Source organism: Lolium rigidum, chromosome 5, assembly GCF_022539505.1.
Source record: "Lolium rigidum isolate FL_2022 chromosome 5, APGP_CSIRO_Lrig_0.1, whole genome shotgun sequence".
Taxonomy (NCBI): Eukaryota; Viridiplantae; Streptophyta; class Magnoliopsida; order Poales; family Poaceae; genus Lolium; species Lolium rigidum.
This window is the reverse complement of record NC_061512.1, coordinates 178983823-179003547: the sequence shown is the minus strand read 5'-3', so window position 1 is coordinate 179003547 and position 19725 is coordinate 178983823. Positions and strand designations below refer to the sequence as shown.

The 19725-nt window shown below is 48.3% G+C and overlaps 1 protein-coding gene across 1 annotated transcript; it reads right to left on the bottom strand.

The window, feature by feature from the left end:
* Nucleotides 1–1678: 1678 nt before the first annotated feature.
* LOC124651841 (aminopeptidase M1-C-like) lies at nt 1679–13544 on the bottom strand. The gene is made up of 7 exons (XM_047190871.1): nt 13523–13544; nt 13173–13264; nt 12896–13010; nt 12751–12818; nt 12550–12627; nt 2298–2375; nt 1679–2185 (listed from the first exon to the last, which is right to left on the bottom strand). Exons 2-7 carry the CDS (start codon nt 13173–13175, stop codon nt 2003–2005), a joined length of 525 nt encoding a protein of 174 aa, XP_047046827.1. The 5' UTR covers nt 13176–13264; nt 13523–13544; the 3' UTR covers nt 1679–2002.
* Between the last annotated feature and the right edge of the window lie 6181 nt (nt 13545–19725).

Here is a 19725-nt window from a genome sequence, read left to right as displayed (position 1 = left end):
CGGTCCTAGGGTCTTTCATGGGAGAAGCTGAAGACTGACTTGAGGTTTGCTCTTCTCGATCTGGCAGGAGTGTTGAGTTCCGAAAGGCGCCGCTGGCAAATGTAACCATGTTTTTTTTCCCTAGAGTTTGCTGGATCGGTGGTATTCGGTCGTGCGCACCCATGCTTTTATTCCGGTCGATTGGTTCTGGAGGGAGCGGCACGAAGCTCTGGTCTGTGTTAGCATCAAGTGACATTTTGGTCCACAATGCAGTCAGGTGAAGGGAATAACATGAAGGCTGGAGCGGAGGACTAGCTAAGGGAGGTTCAAGTCTCCGCGTTGTTGAGAGATTTGCTTGGTGTCTCGGATTTTGCAGCAGTGATATGGAAGTGGGGGCGGCAGCACATGTGAAGTTCAGAGTCCTTGCTTTCAGGGTGAAAACCCAAGGTCTGGCCTTAACTGGTTGTGTCTGGCAATGACCTTGTTGGAGGCATTGTTTTGAGAGCGGGGACTATCTTCAGGGTGAAAACCTAAGATCTTTGGTGGACGACGATGGCGCTGTGGTGCACCGTTTCCTTCTTGTAGGCGTCGTTTTTGAAGATGCTGTATTTCAGGTGTTGTCTCGGTGCTGATTGTATTGTTGTTGCTAAACCTAGGATGCTATAGTGGCGCTTTTGTTTTTTAGTTTTTTTTTTGGATCCGTACTGCCATTAGGGTCCATGTACATGGATGGACTGTCGCCATTTCCTTTAAAAGAGAAGATAAAGCACGGAATCTCCAATGATGGCATAGCTCGTATCATCGTAGTCGCATTATTTGAGGGTCAGGAGTAGTAATTAGGAGAGATGGCGCATTTTTTGTGAACTCTATAGTAGTACCATAAACTACCAGCTTCATGGTCAGATCTTCCAACAAGACTTGGAACGGCAGATTCGGTTGTAATCTTGGGTAGCGAGATACCGATGCTTCATAGTGTTCTTTCTTGGTGCCTTTAACCAGGCGTGTAACGCTGCATGATGAACCTGCTGTATTGACCACGTTAAATTTCTTCATGGACTAACTAGGGGCCAACTATCTGAAAAAAAAACTAGGGTTTTCTACACTCTTCCATGTATATATAAGATGCAGCTTTTGGACAACTTCATGTCAAGAGATCCCCAGCTTTAAAGTATCGAGCATGAAGGACACGAGACCAAAGTGATGATGGATTGGTAAGCACCTGCCAAGCTTGTTTCACCAGTAGAGCTTGATTGAAGACGCCATAGTATCGGAATCCCAGTATGAGGTTATCCTATTATCCAGAGAATCATAATTGATATAATTTTGGTGCCTAAATTTATTCCTACTTGTTATGCTAACCAGTTCATCCTCAGCATTCTCATATTCTTTACACAATTTGTTTGCCCTACAGTGTTTATCCTGGCACCAATGACTCACCGGTGCCCTACATGACTCCGAGATTCTCAATATTTGTGAAGAGACACTACTGATGGACATTAATTGCATTATGTTAGGTTGGTGCCTGAAGACTCTGAATGATAGCATAACATCATACATTGATCAACCAAAAGATAATCAGAGAGGCTGCCGCAATGACACTAGGATTCATGCAATTTTGGTGCCTGATTTTTTCCCTAACTGATATGCTAACCAGTTCGTCCTCAACAATTTTATATTCTCTACACAATCTGTTTGCCCTACAATGTTTAGAAAAAAACCTGGCTCCCGATGACTCACCACTACTATAACTAAAGGATATGGCAAGCAACATTTTCGTAAGATGATAAGGAATGCATTCTTTCTCTTTTTTTTTTTTGAAAGGAATACAGTAGGGAATGCCCCTATAGTGATTTTTTTTTAAACAATAAGAACCCAAATCTGCGGGGAACTTGAACCTGAGTTGTACATCCACTTCCCTAACTATAAGGAATGCATTCTTATTGCCAATCTCAACAGTAACAACTACAACAAGCAGCTTCCAAGTTTTTCCCATGAAGAAATATAACACTCTAGCAGAAGCACATCAGGGCTTTCCCAGCAGCTCATGCACCGTTTGTGCAAGCCCAGGCTCACTCTTGATGCCCTCAACCCATCTCGCTTTGATCCGCACAATTTCAAGGCTCTCCTTCAGCGTCCTCTCAAATCCAGGTGTTGTCCGGGTCGCAAAGAACTTGGAAATCTCTTCTGCCTTTTCATTGGAGGAAAACTGACAAGAAACAAGCAAGTGCACATTAGCTATGGAAATAATACCTGCAAAATTGGGTAGTATGGATTGCAGAAATAGGCAGAGTTGGCCATAGAACTGAGGTTAAACGTACCAATGGGACAATGGCTTTAACAAAAACTCCGACTAGTGAGCTCGCCGAAAATGTTTTCGAGATACGCTCCCAGTTTTCCTGCACACAGATAAAATGGAACACGTGTTAGCACTGTGTTTTCAAATATTTCAGTATACTCACACATTTCCCAAGGTATCAGATGAAGCAACCACAAAAAATAAATGGTGGGGTGGTGCCACAAATTCACTCTACTTAAATAAGATAAAGGAAATTTTTATAAAGGATCGAGATCACAAAAGAAATTCATAAATACAGTTCACTTCTTTACTTAAAAATATGTAGCTTGATAGTTCTTGCTGACAAATACAAAAGCACCTAGGTCCTCTTTGTAATACAGAAATCTCAAATGAAGTTCGTAGGAAAACACGTCCAATGATTCGACATAATCTCAATTGAACTTTGTAGAAAGAGAAAAATCCAGTGATTAGATTTTCCATTTTCTCCAGAGTATGTACAAAATCGGTGTTCCAAACATGGCCCAGAAATTATGATTTCATGCGCACATAAACAGGTTATCCGTCACAGGTAAAAAAAATACGTAGTTTATACTTTTTGTATATTTTCCCTGTTACCACACCTGTACAGGTGTATATGCTGGCCCTTGGCCTCATGGAAATACCGGATGCATATTTGCTAACATGGTATCAGAGCCCTAGGGTTACATTCGCGATGGGAATTTTTTTTCGACGGTGCAACTCGTCCTCTCTCGATTGATTCATCCGTCTCCCTCTCCACTTCTCAATCGATTCATTGGTCTCTCTGTCTCTTCACTGTCGAACAAGCTCCTGCTGTAGGTTGCTTCTCCATCGATCTCGTTTTCTCTCCAGATCAGAATCTTTCCCATCTCCCAAATTAAAGGCCGTCGTTATCGTAAGGCCGGTCTCCGCCTCCACCTCACATCCGCCCCTTGTCACCACCCAGCTCGTTGTTGAACACTAGACATGTTTCTGGCCCAAGAGGCATAAGCCCATGTGGGTGCTGACCTATAAAAGGAGGGAGCTAGAGGAGAGCTAACCCTAAGAGAGAAGAAACCACACCAGCCGCCAGGGACCAAAGATGAGGTGAGTTGCTGCTCCAACATGGTATCAGAGCAAGGCGACAGTGGGGCCTGAAGGGAAGCCGGTTCCGGCAGGGAACATCACGGTGGAGAGGAGACGAGGTGGTGCTGCGTGCAAGGGGAAGGAGAAGGACAAGCTGGACTGTGGTTTTTTGCTGTTGCGTGCAGCTGCTCGTCAAGGAGTGAAGCAGGGGTGGTGGTTTCTCAAGTTGTGTGTGCCTACTGCTGGCGAAAGGTGGTTGCTGCTGGTAAGCGTGCCCCGAAGCTGGTTGTTATTTTTGTTGGGTGAAGGTGAGAGTGCAGATGGGTGAGTCCAAAGGCCTTGCGGAGGCTCTCGAGCAACTCACGCTGTTTCTCACAAAAGGGGGTGGCCCTGAGGCCATGGTTCCTCGACAAGAAGTGGTTCAGAAGATTGACCTGTCACCCACCAACATCAAGCTAGAGGGGTTACCAACTATTTGAGTTGGTCTCGGAGGGCAATGTTGGTTGTGGATCAGAAAGATCTTGATGGGTACTTATTGGGGACTGTCAAAGGACCAGGAGACAAGACTAGTGCTCAAAGAACCAGGAGACAAGACTAGTGTTGAGGGAAAGAAGTGGAAAACCGTCAACTCTCTGTTTATTGGGTGGCTATTGAACTCGGTGGTGCCCTCCATTGGGCGTTCCGTGGAGGGGCTGTCCACAGGTGCTGAAAGATGGAAGACCTTGTCCACCCAGTACTCTGGTAAAGGCAATGTCATGCTCATTGCTCAGATTGATGGGAAGATTCGCCATCTCCGCTAGGGGGACATGACAGTGATGGCATATGTGGCAGAGCTGCAAGCCTTATGGGCTGATCATGATAACTGTGACCCTCTCGAACTCTATGATTCAGCCTCCATCGAGTCAGGGCACAAGTGGATAGCACGCAGGCGTGTGCTTAAGTTTTTGGAAGGGCTAAATAAGTGCTTTGATGGCAGAAAGGCATCTCTGCTGCATCACACCTCCTTGCCTACTCTTGACGAGGCCATTGCAGCAATGGCTCAAGAGGAGGTGCGGCTCTCTCTGGAACCAACAGATGAGAAAGTTGTGTCAGCTGCAACGTTTGTCGTGACCGAGCGCAGAGTGGAAAGAGACTAGGGACTGAATCATTTGTGGGGAGACTGGTCACCTGAAGTGGAACTGCCCCACTCATGGTAGAGGCAGGGTATATAACAGAGGGGGAAGTATCAGGATGGCAGGAGGCAGAGGTAGATACTCATGACGTCAAACTGCTAGAGGTAGAGGAGGACACACCGGAAACTCCGGTGGTCAGAGTGCACACATGGCGACTGAAGTGGACAATGGGACGTCAAAGGATGCAGAAGTGGATGGAAACTTTGCTAACTTGGTCTCCACGGGTGAAGGTAATGCTGAAAAGGCATCCCTTGCTTCTAATGAGAATGATACATCTAATGAGAATGATAAAGAATGGATTCTACACTCTGGCGCATCTAAGCATGTTGCGGGTAAATTCGGTGTGTTTGAGTCTTACATTAAGCATCCTCCTACTCACAAAGGCACCATTCAAACTGTTGATGGTACAAAACAACCTGTTGCTTGCTGGAGAGGGCACAGTAAAGTGCACTTCAAACATCTCTTTGTTATCTGTTTTACATGTCCCAACGTTTCCTGTTAATTTGCTCTCTCTGAGTGCTCTCATTGATGACATAGACTGTAGTGTGACTCTTAACAAGTTTGGTGTCGTGATTCAGGAGCGGGAGACGAGGCAGATGGTTGGGACCGGCACCGAGCGTAAGGGGCTGCGGTATGTGGAAAAGGGGTGCAGCCGAGTTGGTGTATGCTGCAACCAGGGAGGACAAGGAAAAACAGGCTATGACCCATCACTGTAGGATGGGGCATGTGTCTTTCGATAAGATGAGTAGAATATTTCCTGATATTATGTGTGGAATAAGCAAGGGCAAGTTAACATGTGATACTTGTGAATATGCTAAACATACAAGAGCCTCATATGTGAGTAAGGGGCTTAGGAGCATATCTCCTTTTATGCTTATTCATTCAGATGAATGGAATGAACAAGGTATTCGTCATCAAACGACTTGCCCTGATACCCGTCCCCAAAACGGTGTGGTAGAGCGGAAAAACAAACATGTTTTGGAAGTAGCTCGCTCGCTGATGTACACAATAAATGTGCCCAAGTTCCTATGGAGTGAAGCAGTCATGACAGCCATTTTTTTATTAACAGGACACCCTCTAGGATACTCGGTATGAAATTCCCATGCGAGTTGTTTGGGAAAAATAAGTTTGTTGTCCCTCCGAAATTATTTGGCAGTACATGCTTTGTTCGGGATCATAGACCATTGATTGGGAAGTTAGACCCACGAGCAGTAAAATGTGTTTTTGTTGGTTATTCCTCTAGTCAGCAGGGGTATAAATGTTGGTATCCCTCTGCGAAACGCATGTTTGTAAGTATGGATGTCACCTTTAGGGAATCCAAGCCATTCTATGGTGAGGAAACTGATATGGTATGGATGTCACCTTTAGGGAATCCAAGCCATTCTATGGTGAGCAAACTGATCTGAGCTTGTTGTTTGCAGAACTTGACCAATTTCACTCCCTGCAAGATGGTCATGAGGGGGAGAAGGTAGTGTCTCACACTAAGGGCGATTCTGTGGGTACTAAACCTGATGGTGATGTGCAGGTTCAGGTCCAATCAGTAGTGGGTACAATTTCGCTTGATTCTCCCCAGGTTCTGTTCCTGTTCAGGATCGGTGGCCGCAGAATCTCCCAAGTGTACACTCGACGGCAGCCACATGTGCAGGGGGAGCAGGAAGGTAGTGATGTGAGCGCATCTGACACGTGGGACAGCAGCCACATGTGCAGGGGGGAGCAACAAGGCAGTGCTAGCAGCTCATCTGACAGAGTGAATCTGCCAATTGCATTGCGAAAGGAGACACGTGAAACAGCCAGAAAGGGTGAAGTGAGGAAGGCTCTTTGCGAAATGCATGCTCTACAAACTGTTTCTGATGAACATGACATTAGCAAATTTGTTTCTTACGAGGCTTTTTCTCCTTCCTATAGAGCATTTGTGGCCTCTACAAACCGTGACAACTCCAAACGATTCAGCAAAGCAAGATCCGAAGTGGCGCGAAGCGATGATAGAAGAATTGGAAGCACCGAAGAAAAAAAGACATGGGTGCTAACCACATTGCCAGCACGGAAAAAGGCAGTGAGTTGTAAGTGGATCTATACTTGAAGCAGAATCCTGTAGAGAAGGTAGAAAGGTATAAGGCCAGATGGGCCGCTAGAGGGTTTAGTCAAACTTATGGAATTGACTACGATGGAATTGACTAAAGCAAGAAACATACAGTTGTGTCTAGATCAACGGCAGAAGCTGAATACAGAGTTTTATCTAAAGGGGCATGTGAGATGCTTTGGGTGAAGCATCTCCTAGGCGAGTTGAAGCTTCTAAGAAAGGGGCCCTTGAGAGCTTGGTGTGACAATCAGTCAGCCATAAGTATTGCAAATAATCCAGTTCAACATGATAGGACAAAACATGTGGAAATTGATCGCTTCTTCATTAAGGAGAAACTTGATGCTGGGATTATCAGCCTTACTCATGTCGGTTATGGGAAGCAGATTGCTGATTGCTTGACAAAGGACCTGGGAACAAGGGAATGCAACTTGGCATGTGACAAGATGAGATTGATAGATATCTACAATCCATCTTGAGGGAAAGTGTTGAACACTGGACATGTTTCTGGCCCAAGAGGCCCAAGCCCATGTGGGTGCTGACCTATAAAAGTAGGGAGCTGGAGGAGAGCTAACCCTAAGAGAGAAGAAACCACACCAGCCGCCAGGGACCAAAGATGAGGTGAGCTGCTGCTCCAACACTCGTCCACTCAATGAGGTCCGTGAGGCCCACCAAAGAGGCCCACTGCTAGGTCCCCTGCTCCCTAGACGCTTGCCAGGGTCCTGCCCGGCCTCGACAGCGCCTGCCCCTGGTCACATGTCGTCTCCAGCGTTGTCCCATTGTGTGTCTAATTCCACCTGGGACCGTTTTACGTTAGGCCGGCGCCACCTCCCCTGCAAATCCGCCTCTCAGCCCTGACCTAACCCCATGGCGCTGCTCCTTGCCACCATGACCTCACGGCGCTCAACTCTCACATGCACGGCTCGTTCTACAGGCCGCTCTGCGATTAGCTTGCTGTGTGCTGCAGCCGCTCCTGCTCAGTCATGTGCTGCTGTTGTGTCCCCATCTGGTGTTGAGCATGCTACTTGTCATGTCTGTTGCTTGCTCTGGATCCCCTTGCTGCTTGCTTGTCATGCCTGCGGTTGCTGTTGCTGTTGCATTGTTGTGCTACCTGCTTGTCACGGTTTTGCTTCCTGCCTTGAGTACTACTAGCGTTCGCTGGTTCTTCGAGTTCGCTTTTCGTAGAAAAAATTAAAATGGCATCGTCGTCGGGCATGGTCTCTCTATCTACGTCCAAAGATTTTTTACGGTGTTTGTCTCACACATGTGCCTTCCTTCGGTGCTTCCTCACGGTGGCCGCTCTAAGTTGACTCATCTTGAGGCTTTCGTACACAGTGGTGGACACTCTACGCCGACTCCCCTAGCGATTATATGCGGCAGTGTCCGCTAAACGTTAATAGTGAGTTGAGTGAGGTCCATATGCACCCATCACATGGGTATTCTTTCCGGAGGGAGGAGCCGTTGGGAGGCGACCCGCTGGCCGTCTCTCTGGGCGACTCGCCGCGCGTTGAAGTTTCACCGCTGTTTGGAGGTAAGTTCTGCTGTCTTGCTGACGAAGATGACGACTGCTGGGAGAGAGTCCCTCCCGGTCGACGTCCGGGGCTTACCGGCGGCGATCGCCGGAGGTTCTGCATGTCCCATCTTCGAGGTATGTCAATTGTCAAGCGTATGCAGAATCGGGCTCCCCAGCGTAGGTGGCGATGGAGCTTTTCCCGTCCCTCGATTTGGGGTCATCTGCTCCGACAAGGAGTCTTTTTGTGTCGCGGCCGTCTTTGCCATCGCCGAAGGAGTTGAAGCTCCCTATCGTAGAGTCGACGGTCTTCTACCTCCATGATTTTAACGCTCGTGAATGGGTTAATGTGGTCAGGAGTAAGAATGTTCTGTCTCAAGGAAGCTAATCGCATCACTGGCCAAGAGCGCCGGCGATCATCGTAGAAAGCGTTGCGTCGTCCGCCGTGTGGCACCAGATCCGGATCTGAGTGTTTTCAAAATTTTGGGCCAGTTAGAAAAAGGCCTTCTCGGGGATGCATGGCCCTTTTTTCTTTCAGCAGGTTCCGTTAATTACGCCTAAGGTTTTAAGACCTGCACATGTTAATCGAGGATTGCCAGAGCTAATCCCTCGTTCTTCTCATCTTGTTCTTTCGTCTTCTCGATCTAAGACGGCTAGGGTTCTGCCGGGCATGGCTGGAAGTGATCCGCTTCCACCGCGTGGAGGACCTCCTTTCCTTCTCTCCCAGTACGTTAGGCCGTCCCTCCCAGGAGCACGCCAAGGCATGTCGAGGGCCATGATGACGCTGGAAGATCTGATGTTGCTGGTGGTGTCGGCGGATCGCTGGGCAACGGAGTGGTTGCTGATCTAGCTCGGTCTTCGCACTTTGAGACTGGAGGTAGCTCCAACCAAAGTGGACGCACTGGAGAGGTGCGGGGTCAGGGTTTTACTGGGCTGGGTTTTGGAGGTTTTGATGAAGGGTATTATGAAGGAAACAATGGCTATGGAGATGGCTGCGGATCGTCAAACAGGGGAAATTTTAGGCAGCGTCCATACAATAACTATCGGCAGCAATGGAACCGGGGATACAACAATTTTTGTAGCACGGGATTTCTACAACCGGTGCGGATGGTGTACTGATCGTCGCTTGACATGCTGAGGCAAAGCCGCTGCATGTTCTTCTTTTTTAGATGGTTATTTTTGTTGAGACTCTTTGTGACCATGATTTGTAATAAGGGAGACGGGCTTTGCCTTCTGTTTCATTTTTAATAAAAGCGGCCGTATGCATCAATTGATGCAGAGACTGGGATGCCCCATTTCCAGAAAAAAAACGGTTTGTCGTCTTTGTCACTTTCTTTATGGCCTTAAGCAAGCACCTCTTGCTTGGTTGGAGCGCTTCACCATTGTGGTCACTGCTACCGACTATTTGGCAAGTGATCATGGTCCTGCGGTCTTTGTTTGCCTTTCGCCCCTTGGACTGACACTTCCGTTGATGACATGATCATCAGTACATTCCCTTTTTTAAAGGATGGTCTGAGTTACTAGCTCCTCATGTGTGATCCTGGTCCTCTTAGTTACTTTCCTGGGATTGAGGTTTCTTCTACCTCTGATGGCTTTTTGGTCTCCCAAAAAAAGTACATCTAGGATCTTTTTGCCCGTGCCGCTCGTACTGATGAGCGTATTGTTGATACTCTGATTGAGCACAATGTCCACTTGTGAGCTTCTAGTGGCGAGCCTCTTTCTAACCCGGCTCACTATCTTCATCTTGTTGGGTGTTTTGTCTACCTAATTGTCACTTGTCTGGATATTTCTTATCCACTTTACATTCTGAGTAAGTTTGTTTCTGTTTCAACTCAGGTTCACCCTCCTTCGTGTTCTATGATATCTTCCCGGGACAATCTCTCAATGCCTTCTCTTTCCATGCTCTAGTTTGTTACAACTTTTGGCTTATTCGAATACGACTTGGGCTAGTGATCCTTTGGATCGTTGGTCCCTTTCTACGTACCATGTTTTTCTTTATGGTTCTCTCATTGCCTATTGCCTAGAAGACAACAAACTGCAGCGTTCCAATGTAGACGCTAAGTTGTGAGTTATGGCTCTTTTGATATCATAGGTGATTTGGCTATAGTGGTTTCTTGAGGATTTTGGTGTTTTTGTAACTAGACCGACTCCTTTTCTCAGACATTACATTTGGTGTTTTTGTAACTAGACCGACTCCTTTTCTCAGACATTACGAGCGCGTTTGGTTGCATGTGAGTCCCTTGACTCGCATCGGGCCAGAAATTTTTGGCCCGTTCGGTTGCCTGGTTCGGCCCGCGTTCTTGCATGGCAAGGGTGGAACGCCCGGAATGGCAGTTTCTCCCGGCGATGCAAATCCATGTCTTCACTGATGCAAACTTTGGTCCCGCGATGCAAAAGGGAAAACGTCCACAGAATGTGTGTTTCCAGGAGCTTTTTTAATCTCTCTCCTTAATCCTCTCCATGGCTCCATGGGAAGAGCTCCTCGACGATGGCCACGGCCTCCGCGACGGCCACGCCACGGAGGAGCTTCGCCACGGCCCGGCCAGCTCCGCCATGAACGCGGACTCAGCCACGGAGGAGCTCCGCCATGGCACCCTTGCCCTTGCCGGCCTCGCCGCGCCGGTGCCCTCGCCCGCCACGAGGCTTCCCGGCCACGCCGAGTTCAGCAGCCTCAACGCGCCGCCATTGCCACCCGCCCCTGGCTGCGCCTGCCCGCAAACGGCCGCCCCCGTCCGCGCGCGCCCCCGCGCCGCCCGTCCCCGCCCGCCCCCGAGCGCCCTCGGACACGCCCACGCCGGCCTCGCCTGGCCGCAGCCGTGGCCACCCCGGCCGCCCGCCCCCGGCCGTCCCCGGACGCGCGCGCCCCGCCCTCGTCGGGCTGCGCCCGTGGCAGCCCCGTACGCGCGCCCCCGCGCTGGCCGTTCCCGGCCGCCCTCGCACGCGCGCGCCTGGTCGCGGCCGTGGCCGCCCGGCCGCCCGCGCCGCCCGCCCGGCCTTCCCCGGCCGCCCGCCCCGGCATGCCCTCAAACGCGCCCGTGGCAGCCCCGGCCGCCCGCGCCCGACGCCCCGCTCCTCGCCAGGCCGCGCCCCCGCCCTCGGACGCGCGCGCGCCGGCCACGCCCGTGGCCGCCCACCCCTCGCCTGGCCGCGCACGCCCCGCGCCGGCCTCGCCTGGCCGCGCCCGTGGACGCCCCGGACGCGCGCGCCCCGCCCCGCGCCAGCCTCGCCTGGCCACGCCCGTGGCTGGTGCCGGTCCTCACCCTCACTGGAAATTTATTAGCTGCTAAGTGAAGGATTAGTACGTACGAGACAGTACTACTCACACTAATACGGAGCAACCAAATATCTGTAAGTTGTATCTGCTCAGATCTGCAGACTAATACAGAGCAACCAAACGAAATGGCATTTGAGTGCCTAAAGTGCAATGCAGGCTATAAACGAAGCGCACTTTTTGCACCGGAGCTCGTCCAGAACGAGACGGGAGTCCCATCTCGCTGGCGCAGTGAGCCATGATTCTCATGCAGGCTACCAAACGCGCCCTACATGTGCCATCAGTATGGGTGTGTGTATAAGGGGTTTCATGCATGCATAAGAGCAACTCTAACAAAGAGTTGAAACCGAAAAACTCCGGCGACAATACGGGTTCAGGCCGAAAGAGGCCTAGAACGGAGCCCGAACTCGCGGCCTTGCCCGAAAAACGAGTTCGGGGGCCCGAGAAACTCGGTGGCCGCCCTGTATTAAAACAGGCCGCGAAGGGGAGTTCGGATTCCAAACCCTACTCCCCTCTACCGCTAGCCCTCGGCACGGAAGTGGCCGCGTGCGTTCGCGCGTCGGGCAGCGCGCGAGGAGGCGCGCGAAGGAGAAGCGGAGGCGCCCCTCCCCAGCTCGTGCAGCCCGCCGCTGCCGGCGCTTCCGCCGCGCAACGACGGCAACGACGACGACGACGCAGACGGGCCGCCTCCACCTGCGGGAGCTCAGCGGAGGCGGCGGCGTTCGAGGTGGCCGCGCTCGTCGTCGCATAGGAGTCGCCGGCGCGGAAAAACTCTCCGCCGCCGCAAGAACTGCCCCGGTGACAATCCGGGGCCTAATCTAGTTGTTTAATTAGTCAAATTAGCGAGCGAAGTAGGGTTAGTCAAGTATTTTGGCTACTTTTTGTAAATTATCTTCGAATGTAGCTTGATCGGAGCAAGAATTTGTTCCATTTCGCAAGATGATCGCAGCACATTTTCCTGCGACGTTTGATTTTCTGTTTTTCAGTTCGCGAGTTCGGTTTCTAATCTACGCGGTGACTAAAACCATCTAAACTGAACAGTCCGGGAGACCGAACTCCGCGTTTTCGGTTAGAGATGCTCTAAGTGCATAAGACAAGTACATGTATATATACTGGCCTTTGGCCTCATGAAAATACAGGTTGCAGATTTCCTAACAGTACCTTCAACCAGTTCCATGCAATTTCACGTGCCTCTATTTGAACACCACTAATGGCAATATATGCATCCTGATTGCGGACCTGACAAACAAGAGAGAAATAAAGATCTGAGTACAACTTGCAAGTAGTTGACACAGAAATACAACAAGCTTGTAAAAACCTTACACTATAATCCTGGAAGAAAGTAATGATTCTTGCACTTACCTCATTCGTGAAAATCAAGTTCAGCGACTCAAGGACGATACCCTTATCTCGGCAAGAAGACAATATGCCTACAAACGATTAAAAAAAGTGCTTTCAGAACAACCAAAAATATCTGCTAGTTTAACATGGTTGAAGGCCAACACACCTAAGACATGTAACCTTTCTTCCCCCTCAGCTGACTCCCTGTAGACTTTTCGAAGAGCATTATAGCCTGATCTGTTTGAGCTACTAACATTCTGCATCACAGCAAGGTATGCAGCCTGCAGAACAACGGATGTTAGAAATGGAAGCAGTAATCATAGGAGCACCATGTAAAGTAATAGCAAAAGGTAGGACCTTTCTAGTATCCGGAGGAAGAAGAGAAGTGTTGTGGTCATGTATGAATATATTAAAGCGCCTAACTCCTTCGTTAATGGTCTTACCATGTCCAAGTTGGACAAGTGCAAACAAGAGAAGTGGTCTCAGCATTACATCCAGGTGGCTCTCACCATTCTTGGGATCCCAGCCTAACTTTCTGAAAGATTAGAGTACAAGGACACTTATCATATGTCAGAAAAAAGAAAATACAAATTTGTGCAAACATAGAGTACTAATACAAAAACAATCATATGATTGTGCATGTATTGCAACAAAGAAGATGTGTTCAAGCAACAGGAGCAAGTAGAGATTTATTTTATTTATTTTTCTTTTCCTTTTTCCCAAAAAAAATACAATAGAGATGTTATCTTATAACATTAAGAGACTCGTTTATATATGGCATGGCTGAGCATACTCTGCAGGTGACAAAAGAATCTTGATCAAAAGTTGTTTGATGTCACCAGACAAGCCAGGAGTAGCGTCAACTGATATTTTAGCAATACTTGTAGTTACCTGCCAGGCCAAAGAAAAAGATATAGGTGATTTATCTTCAAGAAAGATTGAACATCATGGAATCAACTGGATCTACAAAAGTTACATACTGAGTTTACGTGTGAAAGAACACTAAAATCAGCTTCCCCACGATAACAGTACAGTAAACGTAACAATGAAGCCAATGTTTGCTGGCGGGCCATGGAAAGCGCATGTGAGTCATCAACAATGCCTGCAATGCTAATGTTATAACACCCGCCACCAAAATATTGCAAGCAAACTCAACATGCCACAAATTGTGTGTACCAATTTTATCCATTAGTGAGAGCTTCTTGGTCTCCAATGCATTTTGAAGTGCAGCTGCAAGTTCGTCATCATATTTAACTCTGTAAAATCCTGTTCCATTTATATTCAACTTAGTCCAAAAGTTTCCACCCTTCTTTCGGTCACCACATTGTGAAGCAATGACCAGCTTATCACGTTTAAGTTTTAATAAGAACTTCTTCGGTGAATCATATGCACCACAGCTTGATGTTATAGGGACAATCCACATGCCAGGGCCAGACGATCCATCTAATAAAAACTGGGCCTGCAACAAAAAAGGAATCAGCTAATTCGTAGATAGTAATACTATAACAGGGATCTATCAGTCGATAAGCTCAGCTTGTTAGTATTTCATTTATTCTATTTTCCTTTACAAATATGAAATGGAGTTAAGGTTTCAACATCGATATAATGCAAAATTGCAATGTCTAGAGAACCATCTTAATGAATGATCATATGCCGTGTAAACATGAATGGGGCACAGACTAGGATGTTTTTATGATGCGGCCAAATCTGTTGCAACTGAAAAAACCTCTTTTGAAATAATCTCTTTTGACAAAACCTATGGGATTGACTATGACGAGACATTTGCACCTGTTGCTAAGATGAGTACAGTAAGAACACTTATTTCTTGTGCTGCTAACCTTGTTGGCCATTGCATCAGCTGGATGTGCATTCTTTGCATCAAGATCTTCAGAAAGAGGTTTATATAGATTGAAGAAGACTTTGTATGGTCTCAAGCAATCACAGGGGGTATGGTTCGACAGATTTCAGATTTCAGAGAGTCGAATGCAGTATGGGTTACAAACAGTGTAATGGGGATCATACGGTGTTCTATAGGCATTCAATAGTGTCATATTACCATTCTCTATGTGGACAATATTGTTATCACGGGAGGTGATAATGTCGAGATACGTCGGCGGAAGGTGAGGTTGAGACATTGAGCAAACAATTTGACGTTAAGTATATGGGCCAAGTCAAGTATTTTTTGGGTAGTGAGATCACAAGACCTCCTAAGGGAATAGTTCTCTCTCAATGAAAATATGTATTGGATCGGCTCAACGAGACCGGTATGCTTGTGTGTGGAGCTGCTTCAACTCCTATTGAGCAAAATAATTAATTGTGTGCGCACTCAGGAGATTCAGTTGATAGAGAGAGCTACCAGCGGCTCATAGGTCGTCTCATCTATTTGTGCCACACGAGACACGACATATCCGGCACACTGAGTGTGGTCATCCGCTGCATGCGTGGCCCAAGAAGTGTGCATTCAGAGGCAACACGCCAGATTTTGTGGTATCTAAAATGGAGTCCTGGAAGAGGTTTATGGTTCAAGGCAAATTAACACTATGTACAGGGGGCTAGTTGCCTTGATGATAGAAGGTCAACATCTGGCTTTTATGTCTTTCTTGGGGGAAACCTAATATCTTGGAGAAGCAAGAAGCAACCAGTGGTCTCCCGATGTACCACAGAAGCAGAATATAGAGCAATGTCTGTTTGAATCAGATAATATGGATAAAAAGCCTCCTATCGGAGTTAAAGCTACTAAGGAGAGGACCATTGAAGCTTTGATGTGATAACAAGTCACAATAAACATTGCAAATAATCCAATTTAGCATGACTAAATGAAGTGCGTGTAGACATATTGATTTTTCATCAAAGAGATATTTGATGAGGGAACATTGAAGCTTAGCCAATTATCCTTCCACAAAACAATTAATTAAATGTCTAACAAAGGGTTTAGAGGTCAGGGTTAGGGATAGATATTTATCACTGTGTGTGCTAGTGTTAGGAATATGCAACTTGTATTCCACAGATGCAAAGGCCACAATATATAGTACATGTCAGGAACCCGAGACCATACACCATCTGATCATTGGGTGCCCTTTCGCAAGACAGGTATGGCATGAGATCATCGCCTGGCTGCGGCTACCCTGTTCCGCACCCAGCCGCGACACCCTTCTCCTCGACTGGTGGCAGGACTCCAGACAGCATGTACCCAAGCCCATGCGCAAGGGCCTGTCTTCCATGGCCTTGCTCATTCCCTGGATGGTGTGGAAGCAGCGGAACGACTGCGTTTTCGAGGGCGCACAACCTTCCGTCATTGCTAGAATCGGCCTGATCAAGGAAGATGCTAGGCTATGGGCAAGAGCTGGCGCCCTAGGTCTGCGCATCTTGCTACCAACGACCTGGGATGTACATTAAGTCCCTGTTCATGTATTCTGCCTCTTAGGAGGATTGTAAAACTTCTATCTTTCCAATGAAATGAAATGCAAAGAGTCCTTTGCGTTTCTCGAAAAATGTACAGGTGTGAAATATGTGAAATATGCAGGTGTGAAATATGCAGGGAACCCCCTAACTACTAGGGAAAATACATTATACAAATATCTCTCTAACACCCCCTCAAACTCATGGTGGATCCACAACACCAGTCTAGGCTTTCGTAAAGAAGTCCGCCAGCTGCAACTCTGAAGGCACATACTGAAGCACAATAATCTGATCTTGCACACTGGCAAGGACAAAAGAAGCATCAACACCATTATGCTTGGTAACCTCATGCTTCACAGTGTCAGGTGCAATACTGATAGCACCTGTAGTGTCAGACAAGAGAGTCGTGGGTGTCGTAACATAGACACCAAAATCTGCAAGTAACCACCGTAGCCAAGTCACCTCAGCAGTTAGAAGAGCCATAGCTCGCAACTCAGCCTTTGCACTCGAATAGGAAACTGCGGTCAGCTTCTTCGTCTTTCAGGCAATGAGAGAACCACCAAGAAAAACACAATAGGCAGTCAGGGATCGGCGATTTGAAGGATCACTCGCCCACGTAGCATCGGAGTAGGACAGGAGTTGTAACAAGCTGGAACGAGGAAAGAACAGACAAAGAGAGATCGTTCCACGTAAATAGCGTAGACCACGAAGAAGGTGACCATAGTGGATCGAAGTGGGAGCAAAGACAAACTGACTCAGAATATGGACATGATAAGAAATATCTGGGCAAGTAACAACCAGGTAGACGAGACTACCGACAAGATGTCGCTAACGAGTCGGATCAAAGAGAGGATCACCATCAGAGGCACAAAGAGAAATATTAAGCTCCTTAGGAGTTTCAACAGTACGGTCATCAGTAAGAGCGCCACGATCAAGAAGGTTCTGAATATAACGTTCTTGGGAGATAAAGAAACCATCAGAGGTGGAGAAACCTCAATCACAAGAAAATAACGAAGTGGACCAAGATCCAACATAAGGAACTACTCACTGAGACGTGCCTTGACAAAGGCAATATACTCAAGGTCGTCACCAGTGATGATCATGTCATCAACATACAGAAGAAGAGTGCGGCCACGTGGAGAAGAGTGAACAAACAGCGCTGGATCATGTGCACTGAGAGAGAAGCCTGCAGCACTGACCACAGAAGCAAAGCGCTCAAACCATGCACGAGGGGCTTGCTTAAGGCTATAGAGAGCGACAAAGACGGCAGACTAGGCCATCTATGAGGGAATACCCAGGTGGAGGTTGCATATGAACCTCCTCAGTCCTCACACAACTCACCATTAAGAAAGGCATTCTTAACATCAAGCTGAGACACATACCAATGGCGAAGACCAATGGCGAGCAGAGGCCAGGGCAAGAAGAGTAACAGTGGTCATGTGAGCGACAGGAGCAAAAGTCTCATCATAGTCACGGCCAGGCTCCTGCTGAAGCCCGCGAGCAATAAGAAGAGCTATATAACGCTCAAGAGTACCATCAGAGCGGGTCTTAACCTTATAGACCCACTTACAGGTGATAGGACCAACATGGGAAGGAAGAGGAACGAGCTCCCATGTACCAGTGCGCTCAAGCGCAGCAATCTCCTCAACCATAGCAAGCCGCCATTCAGGATGAACAACAGCCTCACGATAAGTCGTCGGCTCCAGGATAGCTGATACACTATAGCTAGCAGGATTATAGTAATCAGGAGAAGGACGAGGCCGAGTACGAAGAGAATAAGTCGGCTGAGACGGTGCACCAGAAGTAGAAGGTCCATCACATGACTCGGTCACAACGCGTGGACGAAGAGTATAGTGAAAAGGAAAAGTAGGATGAGAAAGAGCAACAGGAGGAGATCCTAGTGAGGAGGGTGAAGATGAAGGAGGCGTCAAAGGAGACGAAGGAGACGGAGGCGTCGGAGAAGACGGAGACGGGGGCGTCGAAGAAGATGAGAGAGAAGAAGGCATCGGAGACACCGGAGGTGATGACACAAGGGGAGAAAGAGAAGATACATGAGGAACCAGGAGAGGAGAATCAGGAAAAACAAGGAAAGAGAGATCCTCCAATAGAGGTCGAGGAGGTCAAACGCGGATAGAAAGGAGGAGACTCGTCAAAAGTAACATCCCGAGAAATGCGCATCCGACGAGCCACTGGATCCCAACAATGATAGCCCTTATGCTCATCACTATATCCAAGAAAAACACACTCAACAGACTGAGCGGATAGTTTGGTGCGTTCGAACATAGCAAAAGCAACCAAACAGACGAAGAACAGAATAGTCAGGAGAGCAACCATGGAGTCGCTCGAGAGGAATGCCAGCCTGAAGGGCGACAGAAGGCTGAATGTTAATGAGATAGGCCGAGGTAGAGATAGCCTCAGGCCAGAAATGAGGCAGAAGAGAGGAAGCGATCATCATCGCACGAGCAGTCTCAAGAAGATGACCATGCGTACGCTGAGCAACGTCATTCTGAGCATGCGCACTGGGACAAGAAAACTGAACGAGAGTGCCCTCCTCAGCAAGAACACCACGCAAATGCTTGGAGATATACTCACCAACAGAATCAGCACGAAACGCACGAATAGGTCTAGAGAACTGAGTGTGAACCATGGCAACAAAGCGCCACGATGAACTAGAGATGAGAGACGAGAGCCACATAAATGGCCAAGACGATGGTGCCAATGCTGAAAAGAGCTAGTGGATGCGACAACAGCGGCAGAAAGACTGGCGGTGGAGGCAGCGGAAGGAAGACGAAGCCAGTCAAGCTCCTAGAGGCCATCAGGGTGTCGGGGGCCAGCACCAAGTAGAGTGCCCGTGTAACGATCCTGGACGGAACAGGAATCAAAGTTGAGAATGACCCTACAACGAGAGTCGACAATCTAACTACCAGAGAAGAGTTGCATGGTGAGTCGAGGAATATGAGCACCGGAAGGAACATGAAAATCGGAACTACTAAGAGTGCCTCGACTAGCAACTTGGAGGGCTCAGCGGTACCAACGGAAACATCGGAATCGATGGTGCGAACATAGCACAAAGCGGAAGAATCATATGTCATATGAAAAGATGCTCCAGTATCAAGAATCCAAGAGGATGTACCTGAATGAGAAGAAGGTGATCTCTCAGTGCCAGAAAAGTCAGTCGCGAAACCAGCAGAACCTGTCGGCGAAGAGTCCCAAGTAGCAAGCAGGCATCGGAGTTGCTCAATCTCACGCGCACTAAGAGACGCAACTGAAGAGGTCGAGGCTTCAGCCGAGGAAGAGCGGCCGTAATGTCCCGTGAAAGCCGCATGAAAAGTCGATGTAGAGCGGTCACAAACTCGTGCACAGGCCGCGAGAGGCGTCGATGTAGAGCGGCGAGGCAGCGCAGACAAAGTCGACGAAGAGCGTCCACAACCACGTGGAGAAGCCACGAGAGGCGTCGATGTAGAGCAGCGAAGCGACGCAGACAAAGGCGATGGAGAGCGGCCACAACCACGTGTAGAAGCCGCGAGAGGTGTCGATGTAGAGCAGTCACCATCGTGTCTGAAAACAGACCAAGAAACCGGAGGAGCACCAAGTACC